The sequence below is a fragment of the Eschrichtius robustus genome, chromosome 1 (genome assembly GCF_028021215.1).
Source record: "Eschrichtius robustus isolate mEscRob2 chromosome 1, mEscRob2.pri, whole genome shotgun sequence".
Classification (NCBI taxonomy): Eukaryota; Metazoa; Chordata; class Mammalia; order Artiodactyla; family Eschrichtiidae; genus Eschrichtius; species Eschrichtius robustus.
In genome coordinates this window covers 49,529,630-49,541,978 of record NC_090824.1, presented here as the reverse complement: position 1 = coordinate 49,541,978, position 12,349 = coordinate 49,529,630, and the positions used below count along the sequence as shown (strand labels likewise).

The following is a 12,349-nucleotide window of genomic DNA, read 5'->3' as shown; positions in this document are numbered from 1 at the left end:
TGTCCAAAGGGGCTAGCTGCTTCTCACTGCCAGCAAAATGGAGCCAAATCTTCTGATTTTTAGAAAAATCTCCTGATTTTAAAAAGTATAGCAAAAAGTTCAATTTTTAAACATTGGGTAGGCGACATAGCCCTTGGGTCATATTTGGCAGCTAGGGTGATAGTTTGCCATCCCTGCCCTACAGTCGTCCTTGCTTCTGGAAAGCAGGGCACTAGTTTTAGCCTTAAGACAGTGAATCTAGTTTCCCTTCATGATGATGGCAACAGGCAGCAGTGATCTCTTTCTTTATCTATAAAATGAGGGGTGACTAAATCTAAAATTGCTTTCAGTTGTAAAATTCTAGGATTCCAAGTTGTATGCTGATGAGATCATCTTGAACTTTCAGCTCCGCTGTGGTCTAGAGCTAGTAATACAAAGTACTATAGTGTTTCATGATTTTGGTGGGGAGGAAAAACACTAAGTAAAAGCTACATTCAATTAGCAATCCTTTACTCATCCTCACATCAGAAGAAAATTAATGTGCTGCTTCTTTTCCTGGGTTCTGGAATCTCCGCCACAGAAAAAAATGCAACTCCCCACAAATGGCTAAGTTTATTCCAAGATTTGTTCTTAGATAAATAATCCAAGTTTGTGCAATATTTCTTGGCAGAACAACCCAAGGTTCTGCATACTGCGCTGGTTTATAATTTAGGAGGATGAATTTAATTTTATGACTCAACAGCCATCACTGAAAAATAAATGATGACTGACCCATTAAAATCTAGTCAGAGGGTATGCAATGGTCACATACACAAGGGAGAAGCGGGGGAAAGAACTTTTCTGCAAGCTACACTACTTGGAAGTTTTTGATAATAAACCTCTTTCTGGTTTAGGAAAATAATACCACTTATCCTCTGAGCAAGCAGATAACATGGTTTCAAATATCATTATAATCAAAGTTTCCCAAAGCTACAACTGTAGCCCTAACCTCTAAGTCCCTCCAATCCTTATTTTCAGCTCTTTGAAAGACATATCTTGGAATTAATTACATTCTTATGTTTCATGGCTGTTCATGCACCCAGTCCTGCCACCCCTCTTAATTTTTTAGAAAACGTAAAGTTCAGAATTTTACCGAGCAAGAGTTTTTTGGGGGCTCCTTCAGGACTCTTCTGTTGTACATTTTCAAAACCACCAACCTACCCTTTTCCCTTTCCTCATGACCAGATTATTGTGATGGCTCCTGGCTGGTCTCCTAATCTAAGGCTCTCTTTACACCACTATACACCATAAAAGAAGTTCAGACCACCCTCAGCAAGTAAGTTTTTCCTATGTATTATTACTTAATCTGCTTAAGAACCCAGGGATGATATTGAGATCTTCTCTCCAAAAAACTAAACTTATCAGCCTGGCCTTCAAAATATTCCCCCAACTCAAATCTCCTGAACTCCCCTCTTCGTCCTTCCTCTACACCTTTCCCACATTTTGCTCTGTGAATGCCACATCTACAAATAGACTGACATCATGCTACACTGAACTGGTGTCTGATAGTAATGTGGGGTAATGTGCTTAGCACAGTGAGGGGCACACAGTACGGGTTCAGTAAGTGTCAGCTATTATCAGTTTTTCTTTTCCACAATACAACATGAGGTCCTCAGAGACAGGATCTTCATGGCTGACTTTCCAGGAAAAAAAAAGAGAATGGAGTCTCTGTAACATGCTGCAGGAAACCAAAATATGGCTATTCCTAGCCTGTGGCCAGTTTAGCTTTTATCATGATTACTATTCCTGAATAAAAATATGATGCAAGGCTTACCTCACCATCGACATTCTGCAAACCATACTGCTCACAGATGGAGATCAGCTTCTTTCGGTTTAGGTGACCATCACGGGTGATCCCCAGATCTTCACAAACCTCCTGCAGTTTCTCTTCTATCCAGTCTTGGGGTGGGGAAGGCCCACTTTGTGAGGCATTCAAATCATCTGGGTTCCAAAATCTTAACTGGCCTAAAATAAAAGCATACAGTGTGTTGTCCCTAAAGGAACTGAGAGCCTATTCTCAAAGAAAAATGTGCTTTTTAAAAATAAATGCTATAAGAAAGAGACTACAGATGTTGATTTGATGTTGAGTTGATTTGATCCTGAAGTTCAAATGAAGTGGAACCATTGGTTCTTAGGCTGCAACTTGGGCCAACAGACACTTTTTTGTTCATTGGCAGTCATACCTATGTAAGAAATACCATCTCCTGTGCAGTAATGCCAAGGTTCTAGGCTTATTTTATTCCAAAGGAAAATATGCACAGGCTTAGGCTTTGGTGTGATCGGAAGAGAAGGCTGGTTGAGAGCCATTCTAAGGAGCTTTATATGCCCTACCTCAGCTATAGCTACCAGACTTTATTATCTCCACTTTCTTTCTAGTCTAAGCTCTGCTTTTACTGAGAAGGAAATAATTTCATGATAAATATCATAAAATGATTATAAAAGTCAAGATTAGCCTGTTTCCAAATCTTTACACATATGAATATTCTGACCTATAAGCAATCCAACTTGAAAGAATAAATGTTTGCCAGGGCAAGTTATTAATTATTGGTATATTAAGGATAAGTTATATTTGAAGATTTAAGGATCAAACTACTTATTTAAAAATAAAAATTTATTTATCCTCTATTAAAAGTTCACTTCTAGTTAAAATTTACTTCCATATTAGAGATTCTGTAAAGTCATTACTTAAACATGAGCTAATTACTGGCAAGATTGTGTGTGCCTGGAAGAACCTTAGAGAGTTGAGAAGAGCATTTACTGCTACCCCTACTATTTATCAAAGACATTAAGCCCATCACCGCTGTGTCTTTACAGGTTGGAGACCTAGAGAACGTGTAAATTACACTTAAGTACAGTTAATCCAGGGTAGGCTGTGAAGTGAGCTGAGATTCCGTCAGCTGAACCACAGTGCCATCTGCTGGCCAGAAGATCAACGTGTTTTGATCCGTCTTAAATGCATCTGAAACTTGTCAAGGGATACATTTTTTTAAATATAAATTTATTTATTTATTTTTGGCTGCGTTGAATCTTCCTTGCTGCGCCCGGGCTTTCTCTAGTTGCGGCGAGCGGGGTCTACTCTTGGTTGTGGTGCGCAGGCTTCTCACTGCAGTGGCTTCTCTTGTTGCGGAGCACGGGCTCTAGAGCGCAGGCTCAGTAGTCGTGGCGCACGGGCTTAGTTGCTCCGCGCCATGTGGGATGTTCCCGGACCAGGGCTCGAACCCGTGTCCCCTGCACGAGCAGGCGGATTCTTAACCACTGCGCCACCAGGGAAGCGCTGTCAAGGGATACATTTTAATAGGTAACTATTTAGTTTTGGATTGTTCATAGATTAATGTGAAAGTCTGTGTAAGAGAGTAATTAACCCATAAGTGAAATTCTACATCTTAGTTGCCACATCTTGCATGATGCTAAATGCAAGGATTTAAAACTAAGAGCTATCAACTGGGAATGAGTTTTTTGTTGCTGTTGTTCTTCAGGTTATTTCTTAGTTGGCCTCCAGCAGGCAAGGTTGTTAGTAAGAAGGCAAGGGATGCAGGAAGGGGGTGTGGAGAGCGCCCTGTGAATGGCAGCCCCTCCTTCCCAGGCAGGCCCCACGCACACTCAATTCCTACCTTCTGCTTCGTACTCCTCGCTGCGCTGCATCTTCCAGTGCTAGAGGAGGCAAGAGAAGATTAGTGTGTTTTAGAACTAATTCTGTTCTTCCAAGACCCGGTCACTCTCTGGCTCTGAAATCATCATCTGAGTGAGTCACATGATTGGGGGCCCTTCAGTGCATTCATCCAGGTTGGCTCTCCTCAGTCAACAAGCCAATTAAGAGGAGACTCCTAAGAAACACGCCACAGCCTTCTGCAGCATCACACCAAGGATTTGCCTTTCACACTTGTGAGGTGACATCACTTACTCAACAGCAAAACCTATCACAACCAATAAAATCAGGCTGAAGCAAATATTCAGAATCCATCAACTAACAGGAGTTTGTACGCATGCATTTATGAATTTGTTCTTCAATAAATGTTTAATGGGTGTGAGGTATTACGCTACATCTTTGGAATACAACGATGAACAGGAGAAGCATATTTCTTGCTCAAGAAGTTTATATGCTGACAAAGACATGCAGACAAGAAAATAGAGTACAATATTGTAGTGTAGTAAGTGCTATTATGGGGGAGTTCAAGAAGGGGTACCTAACTGGGGTATCCTTCAGCCTTGTGAGCTCAGGGTAGACTTCCTGCAAGAAGCAAGGTCTGAGACCTGAGGGAGAAGCTGGAGACAGCCAGGTGGAAAGAAAGGAGCAGTTACTATTTGCCGATGTGTGGAGACCAGAATGAGTGAGCCTGGTGTGTTTCTGGCACAGTGAGGAGACAGAGATGCAACCCAAAGCAGGTAGGCTAGAAAGCTCAAGTTAAATAAAATGTACGTTACCAGTAAATTACTATATTAAAAGCAGTGAAATTGATCTGAACCCATTTTGTCCCCTTATCGTGCTGTGTTACTACTGGGTCTTTTCCAAGTCACAGCATACAGTTGTAGTTTGTGTACTGCACAAAAGCACCCAGCCCAGGGCACAGGTCAGAACCAAAATCCAGCCCATGCTCCACAGGCAAGCATGCACAGGTCTGCTTCCAACCATTGGCAACGAGTAGGTCCACAGTGGTCTCCGGCCTCATCAGTAAGCTTCCTAATCACTCCTGTTGGTAGGTTCTACAACCATCTCAGGCAGGAAACTCTGTCGAGAAAAGGTGTATCCCCCTTTTAAAACCTGCTGCTGTCTCAGCAAAGATCCAACTTTATGAATGAAGCTGCCTTTGATAACAAATAACCAGCCTACTCTCCATGGTGGCTGAACTGTACAAGGTGAACTGATTTCTTAGCTCCTGTAATGAACTCAACAGGAAAATAAGCCTAATTAACTCCCATCTCCAGAGCCTAGATTCCTCATGGCAGACAGTGTGCAACCTAAAATTCTTAGGTTAAATATTTCAGTAGCTTGTTCAAGTTGATATGAGTTAAAGTTCTTTCAGGCAACCTAGGCACATCTTATTTTGTTGCTCTCCTCTTAATTGAAGGACAACTATCTACCAGGATTTCACAGTTCCATATTTCACTCAGATACCGAAGATACCACCAATTCAAAGAGTTCACCAAAATTTGCCACACTAAGCTGAAACCCCAAACTGACAGCGCTGAGATAAATTATTCTTGCCACAGAGAGACATTAAAAAGGCTATAATTCAAAATATATAAGCTCACTACAACTCATTCAGATTACAACTGAAAGTCACTAATATACATGGTGTATCTATGGAAGGTGAAGTGGGGCACAGTGTGATTTTTTACTTGTTTGTGATTACAAGTTTATCAGGCTACATTTCCACATAAAGACATATCTCAACCCTGATGGATGGATGAGGTGTGAGGGTGGGGAGGGAGCAATGGAGGAAAGAGCACTCTAGATTTTCTTACTATTGTTTCTGGCCAGAATTCAATAGTTTTTACTTTTTTTATTTTTATTTTTTAACATCTTTATTGGAGTATAATTGCTTTACAATGGTGTGTTAGTTTCTGCTGTATAACAAAGTCAATCAGCTATACGTATACATATATCCCCATATCTCCTCCCTCTTGAACCTCCCTCCCATCCTCCCTATCCCACCCCTCTAGGTGGTCACAAAGCACCGAGCTGATCTCCCTGTGCTATGTGGCTGCTTCCCACTAGCTATCTGTTTTACATTTGGAAGTGTATATATGTCAATGCTACTCTCTCACTTCGTCCCAGATTACCCTTCCCCCTCCCCATGTCCTCAACTCCATTCTCTACATCTGCGTCTGTATTCCTGTCCTGCCCCTAGGTTCTTCAGAACCATTTATTTTTTAGATTCCATATATACATGTTAGCATACAGTATTTGCTTTTCTCTGACTCACTTCACTCTGTATGACAAACTCTAGGTCCTTCCACCTCACTACAAATAACTCCATTTCATTTCTTTTTATGGGTGAGTAATATTCCATTGTATATATGTGCCACATCTTCTTTATCCATTCATCTGTCGATGGACACTTAGGTCACTTCCATATCCTGGCTATTGTAAATAGAGCTGCAATGAACATTGTGGTACATGACTTTTTTGAATTACGGTTTTCTCAGGGTATATGCCCAGTAGTGGGATTGCTGGGTCATATGGTAGTTCTATTTTTAGTTTCTTAAGGAACCTCCATACTGTTCTCCATAGTGGCTGTATCAATTTACATTCCCACCAACAGTGCAAGAGGGTTCCCTTTTCTCCACACCCTCTCCAGCATTTATTGTTTGTAGATTTTTTGATGATAGCCATTCTGAACGGTGTGAGGTGATATCTCATTGTAGTTTTGATTTGCATTTCTCTAATGATTAGTGATGTTGAGCATCCTTTCATGTGTTTGTTGGCAATCTGTATATCTTCTTTGGAGAAATGTCTGTTTAGGTCTTCTGCCCATTTTCGGATGAGGTTGTTTGTTTTTTTGATATTGAGCTGCATGAGCTGCTTGTATATTTTGGAGATTAATCTTTTGTCAGTTGCTTCATTTGCAAATATTTTCTCCCATTCTGAGGGTTGTCTTCTCGGCTTGTTTATGGTTTCCTTTGCTGTGCAAAAGCTTTTAAGTTTCATTAGGTCCTATTTGTTTATTTCTGTTTTTATTTCAATTTCTCTAGGAGGTGGGTCAAAAAGGATCTTGCTGTGATTTATGTCATAGAGTGTTCTGCCTATGTTTTCCTCTAGGAGTTTGATAGTGTCTGGCCTTACATTTAGGTCTTTAATCCATTCTGAGTTTATTTTTGTGTATGGTGTTAGGGAGTGTTCTAATTTCATTCTTTTACATGTAGCTGTCCAGTTTTCCCAGCACCACTTATCGAAGAGGCTGTCTTTTCTCCATTGTATATTCTTGCCTCCTTTATCAAAGATAAGGTGAGCATACGTGTGTGGGTTTATCTCTGGGCTTTCTATCCTGTTCCACTGATCTATATTTCTGGGGTTTTTTGCCAGTACCATACTGTCTTGATTACTGTAGCTTTGTAGTATAGTCTGAAGTCTGGGAGCCTGATTCCTCCAGCTCCGTTTTTCTTTCTCAAGATTGCTTTGGCTATTCATGGTCTTTTGTGTTTCCATACAAATTGTGCAATTTTTTGTTCTAGTTCTGTGAAAAATGCCATTGGTAGTTTGATAGGGATTGCAATGAATCTGTAGGTTGCTTTGGGTAGTATAGTCATTTTCACAATGTTGATTCTTCCAATCCAAGAACACGGTATATCTCTCCATCTGTTTGTATCATCTTTAATTTCTTTCATCAGTGTCTTATAGTTTTGCGCATTCAGGTCTTTTGTCTCCTTAGGTAGGTTTATTCCTAGGTATTTTATTCTGTTTGTTGCAGTGGTAAATGGGAGTGTTTCCTTAATTTCTCTTTCAGATTTTTCATCACTAGTGTATAGGAATGCAAGAGATTTCTGTGCATTTTGTATCCTGCAACTCTACCAGACTCATTGATTAGCTCTAGTAGTTTTCTGGTAGCATCTTTAGGATTCTCTATGTATACTATCATGTCATCTGCAAACAGTGACAGTTTTACTTCTTCTTTTCCAATTTGGATTCCTTTTATTTCTTTTTCTTCTCTGACTGCTGGGGCTAAAACTTCCAAAACTATGTTGAATAATAGTGGTGAGAGGGGGCAACCTTGTCTTGTTCCTGATCTTAGAGGAAATGGTTTCAGTTTTTCACCATTGAGAACAATGTTGGCTGTGGGTTTGTCATATATGGCCTTTATTATGTTGAGGTAAGTTCCGTCTATGCCTACTTTCTGGAGTGTTTTTATCATAAATGGGTGTTGAATTTTGTCGAAAGCTTTATCTGCATCTATTGAGATGACTATATGGTTTTTCTCCTTCAATTTGTTAATATGGTGTATCACAGTGATTGATTTGCGTATACTGAAGAATCCTTGCATTCCTGGGATAAACCCCACTTGATCATGGTGTATGATCCTTTTAACGTGCTGTTGGATTCTGTTTGCTAGGATTTTGTTGAGGATTTTTGCATCTATGTTCATCAGTGATATTGGCCTGTAGTTTTCTTTCTTTGTGACATCTTTGTCTGGTTTTGGTATCAGGGTGATGGTGGCCTCATAGAATGAGTTTGGGAGTGTTCCTCCCTCTGCTATATTTTGGAAGAGTTTGAGAAGGATAGGTGTTAGCTCTTCTCTAAATGTTTGATAGAATTCGCCTGTGAAGCCATCTGGTCCTGGACTTTTGTTTGTTGGAAGATTTTTAATCACAGTTTCAATTTCAGTGCTTGTGATTGGTCTGTTTATATTTTCTATTTCTTCCTGGTTCAGTCTCGGAAGGTTGTGCTTTTCTAAGAATTTGTCCATTTCTTCCAGGTTGTCCATTTTATTGGCATATAGTTGCTTGTAGTAATCTCTCATGATCCTTTGTGTTTCTGCCGTGTCAGGTGTTACTTCTCCTTTTTCATTTCTAATTGTATTGGTTTGAGTCTTCTCCCTTTTTTTCTTGATGAGTCTGGCTAATGGTTAATCAAATTTGTTTATCTTCTCAAAGAACCAGCTTTTAGTTTTATTGATCTTTGCTACTGTTTCTTTCATTTCTTTTTCATTTATTTCTGATCTGATCTTATGATTTCTTTCCTTCTGCTAACTTTGGGGGTTTTTTGGTTCTTCTTTCTCTAATTGCTTTAGGTTTAAAGTTAGGTTGTTTATTTGAGACATTTCTTGTTTCTTGAGGTAGAATTGTATTGCTATAAACTTCCCTCTTAGAACTGCTTTTGCTGCATCCCATAGGTTTTGGGTCATCGTGTTTTCATTGTCATTTGTTTCTAGGTATTTTTTTATTTCTTCTTTGATTTATTCAGTGATCTCTTGGTTATTTAGTAGCGTATTGTTTAGCTTCCATGTGTTTGTGTTTTTTACAGTTTTTTCCCCATAATCAGTAGCTCGTCTCATAGCGCTGTGGTTGGAAAAGATACTTCATACGATTTCAATTTTCTAAAATTTACCAAGGCTTGATTTGTGACCCAAGATATGGTCTATCCTGGAGAATGTTCCATGAGCACTTGAGAAGAAAGTGTATTCTGTTGTTTTCGGATGGAATGTCCTATAAATATCAATTAAGTCCATCTCGTTTAATGTGTCATTTAAAGCTTGTGTTTCCTTATTTATTTTCAATTTGGATGATCTGTCCATTGGTGAAAGTGGGGTGTTAAAGTGCCCTACTATGATTGTGTTACTGTCGATTTCCCCTTTTATGGCTGTTAGCATTTGCCTTATAAATTGTGGTGCTCCTATGTTGGGTGCATAAATATTTACAATTGTTATATCTTCTTCTTGGATTGATCCCTTGGTCATTATGTAGTGTCCTTCTTTGTCTCCTGTAATAATCTTTATTTTAAAGTCTATTTTCTGTGATATGAGAATTGCTACACCACCTTTCTCTTGATTTCCATTTGCATGGGATATCTTTTTCCATCCCCTCACTTTCAGTCTGTATGTGTCCCTAGGTCTGAAGTGGGTCTCTTGTAGACAGCATATATACGGGTCTTGTTTTTGTATCCATTCAGCCAGTCTATGTCTTTTGGTTGGAGCATTTAATCCATTTACATTTAAGGTAGTTATTGATATGTATGTTCCTATTACCATTTTCTTAATTGTTTTGGGTTTGTTATTGTAGGTCTTTTCCTTCTCTTGTGTTTCCTGCCTAGAGAAGTTCCTTTAGCATTTGTTGTAAAGCTGGTTTCGTGGTGCTGAGTTCTCTTAGCTTTTGCTTGTCTGTGAAGGTTTTAATTTCTCCTTTGAATCTGAATGAGATCCTAGCTGGGTAGAGTAATCTTGGTTGCAGATTTTTCCCTTTCATCACTTTAAATATGTCCTGCCACTCCTTTCTGGCTTGCAGAGTTTCTGCTGAAAGATCAGCTGTTAACCTCATGCGGATTCCCTTTTATGTTATTTGTTGCTTTACCCTTGCTGCTTTTAATATTTTTCCTTTGTATTTAATTTTTGATAGTTTGATTAATATGTGTCTTGGCGTGTTTATCCTTGGATTTATCCTGTATGGGACTCTCTGTGCTTCCTGGACTTGATTGGCTATTTCCTTTCCCATATTAGGGAAGTTTTCAACTATAATCTCTTCAAATATTTTCTCAGTCCCTTTCTTTTTCTCTTCTTCTTCTGGGACCCCTATAATTCGAATGTTGGCACGTTTAAGGTTGTCCCAGAGGTCTCTGAGACTGTCCTCAATTCTTTTCATTCTTTTTTCTTTATTCTGCTCTGCGGTAGTTATTTCCACTATTTTATCTTCTAGGTCACTTATCCATTCTTCTGCCTCAGTTATTCTGCTATTGATTCCTCCTAGAGAATTTTAAATTTCATTTATTGTGTTGTTCATCATTGTTTGTTTGCACTTTAGTTCTTCTAGGTCCTTGTTAAACGTTTCTTGTATTTTGTCCATTCTATTTCCAAGATTTTGGATCATCTTTACTATCATTACTCTGAATTCTTTTTCAGGTAGGCTGCCTATTTCCTCTTCATTTGTTTGGTCTGGTGGGTTCTTACCCTGCTCCTTCATCTGGTGTGTATTTCTCTGTCTTCTCATTTTGCTTAACTTACTGTGTTTGGGGTCTCCTTTTCGCAGGCTGCACGTTCGTAGTTCCCGTTGTTTTTGGCGTCTGCCCCCAGTGGGTAAGGTTGGTTCAGTGGGTTGTGTAGGCTTTCTTGTGGAGGGGACTGATGCCTGTGTCCTGGTGGATGAGACTGGATCTTGTATTTCTGGTGGGCAGGACCGCCTCCAGTGGTGTGTTTTGGGGTGTCTGTGAACTTATTATGATTTTAGGCAGCCTCTCTGCTAATGAGTGGGGCTGTGTTCCTGTCTTGCTATTGTTTGGCATAGGGTGTCCAGCACTGTAGCTTGCTGGTTGTTGTGTGGAGCTGGGTCTTAGCGTTGAGATGGAGATCTCTGTGAGCGCTTTTGCTGTTTGATATTACGTGGGGCCGGGAGGTCTCTGGTGGACCAATGTCCTGAACTCGGCTCTCCCACCTCCAAGGCTCCAGCCTGACACCGAGCCAGAGCACCAAGACCCTGTCAGCCACGTGGCCAGGTATGTGGGGAGTTTCCTGCCTTTGGGGAAGTCTGAGGTCTTCTGCCAGCATTCAGTAGGTGTTCTGTAGGAATTGTTCCACATGTAGATGTATTTTTGATGTGTCTGTGGGAAGGAAGGTGATCTCCATGTCTTACTCCTCCACCATCTTGAAGGTCCCCTCCTGTTTTTATTTTTAAAGTTTTAAGTCAATAAAGCTCCACTAATAAAAACATCCTGCCCGTCTGTCCCTCCACATTTATTTCCTCACCCAACAGAGCAAATGATTGAAATGCTCGTACTACTCTGGCACCCAAAATGGTGAAAATTCAGTATTCAGTATATAAGTTGGAAACACCCTAAAATGAAATCCATTCAGTCTACCTAACACAAATAAAATAGCGGTGCTGGGAAAGTTGGACAGCTACATGTAAATCAATGAAGTTAGAACACACCCTCAAACCATCCACAAAAATAAACTCAAAATGGCTTAAAGAGTTAAACATAAAACATGACACCATAAAACTCTTAGAAGAGAGCATAGGCAAAATATTCTCTGACATAAATTGTACCAATGTTTTCTTAGGTCAGTCTCCCAGAGCAATAGAAATGAAAACAAAAATAAACAAATGGGACCTAATCAAACTTACAGGCTTTTGCACAGCAAAGGAAACCATAAAAACAACAACAACAATGAAAACAAAAACGAAAAGACAACCTATGAAATGAGAGAAAATATTTGCAAATGATGCAACAGAGAAGGGCTTAATCTCCAAGATATACAAACAGCTCATACAACTCAACAACACAAAAACAACCCAATTGAAAAATGGGCCGAAGACCTTAATAGACATTTCTCCAAAGAAGACCTGCAGATGGCCAGTAGGCACATGAAAAGATGCACACCATCACTAATTATTAGAGAAATGGAAATCAAAACTACAATGACCACCTCACACCAGTCAGAATGGCCATCATTAAGAAGTCTACACATAACAAATGCTAGAGAGAGTGTGGAGAAAAGAGAACGCTCCTACACTATTGGTGGGAATGTAAGCTGGTGCAGCCACTATGGAAAACAGTGTGGAGGTTCCTCAGAAAACTAAAAATAGAGTTACTATATGATCCAGCAATCCCACTCCTGGGCATATACCCAGACAAAACTATAATTCAAAAAGGTACATGCACCCTTACGTTCATAGCAGCACTATTCAC

At 39.8% G+C, this 12,349-nt stretch overlaps 1 protein-coding gene across 1 annotated transcript in view; it reads right to left on the bottom strand.

The window, feature by feature from the left end:
* The window catches only part of NIN (ninein), a 99,523-nt gene that overhangs the window by 44,360 nt on the left and 42,814 nt on the right, over nucleotides 1-12,349 (bottom strand). Inside the window, 2 exon segments of the mRNA XM_068545574.1 lie at nucleotides 1,793-1,983; nucleotides 3,630-3,669. Of these exon segments, the coding sequence (XP_068401675.1) occupies nucleotides 1,793-1,983; nucleotides 3,630-3,669 (231 nt within the window).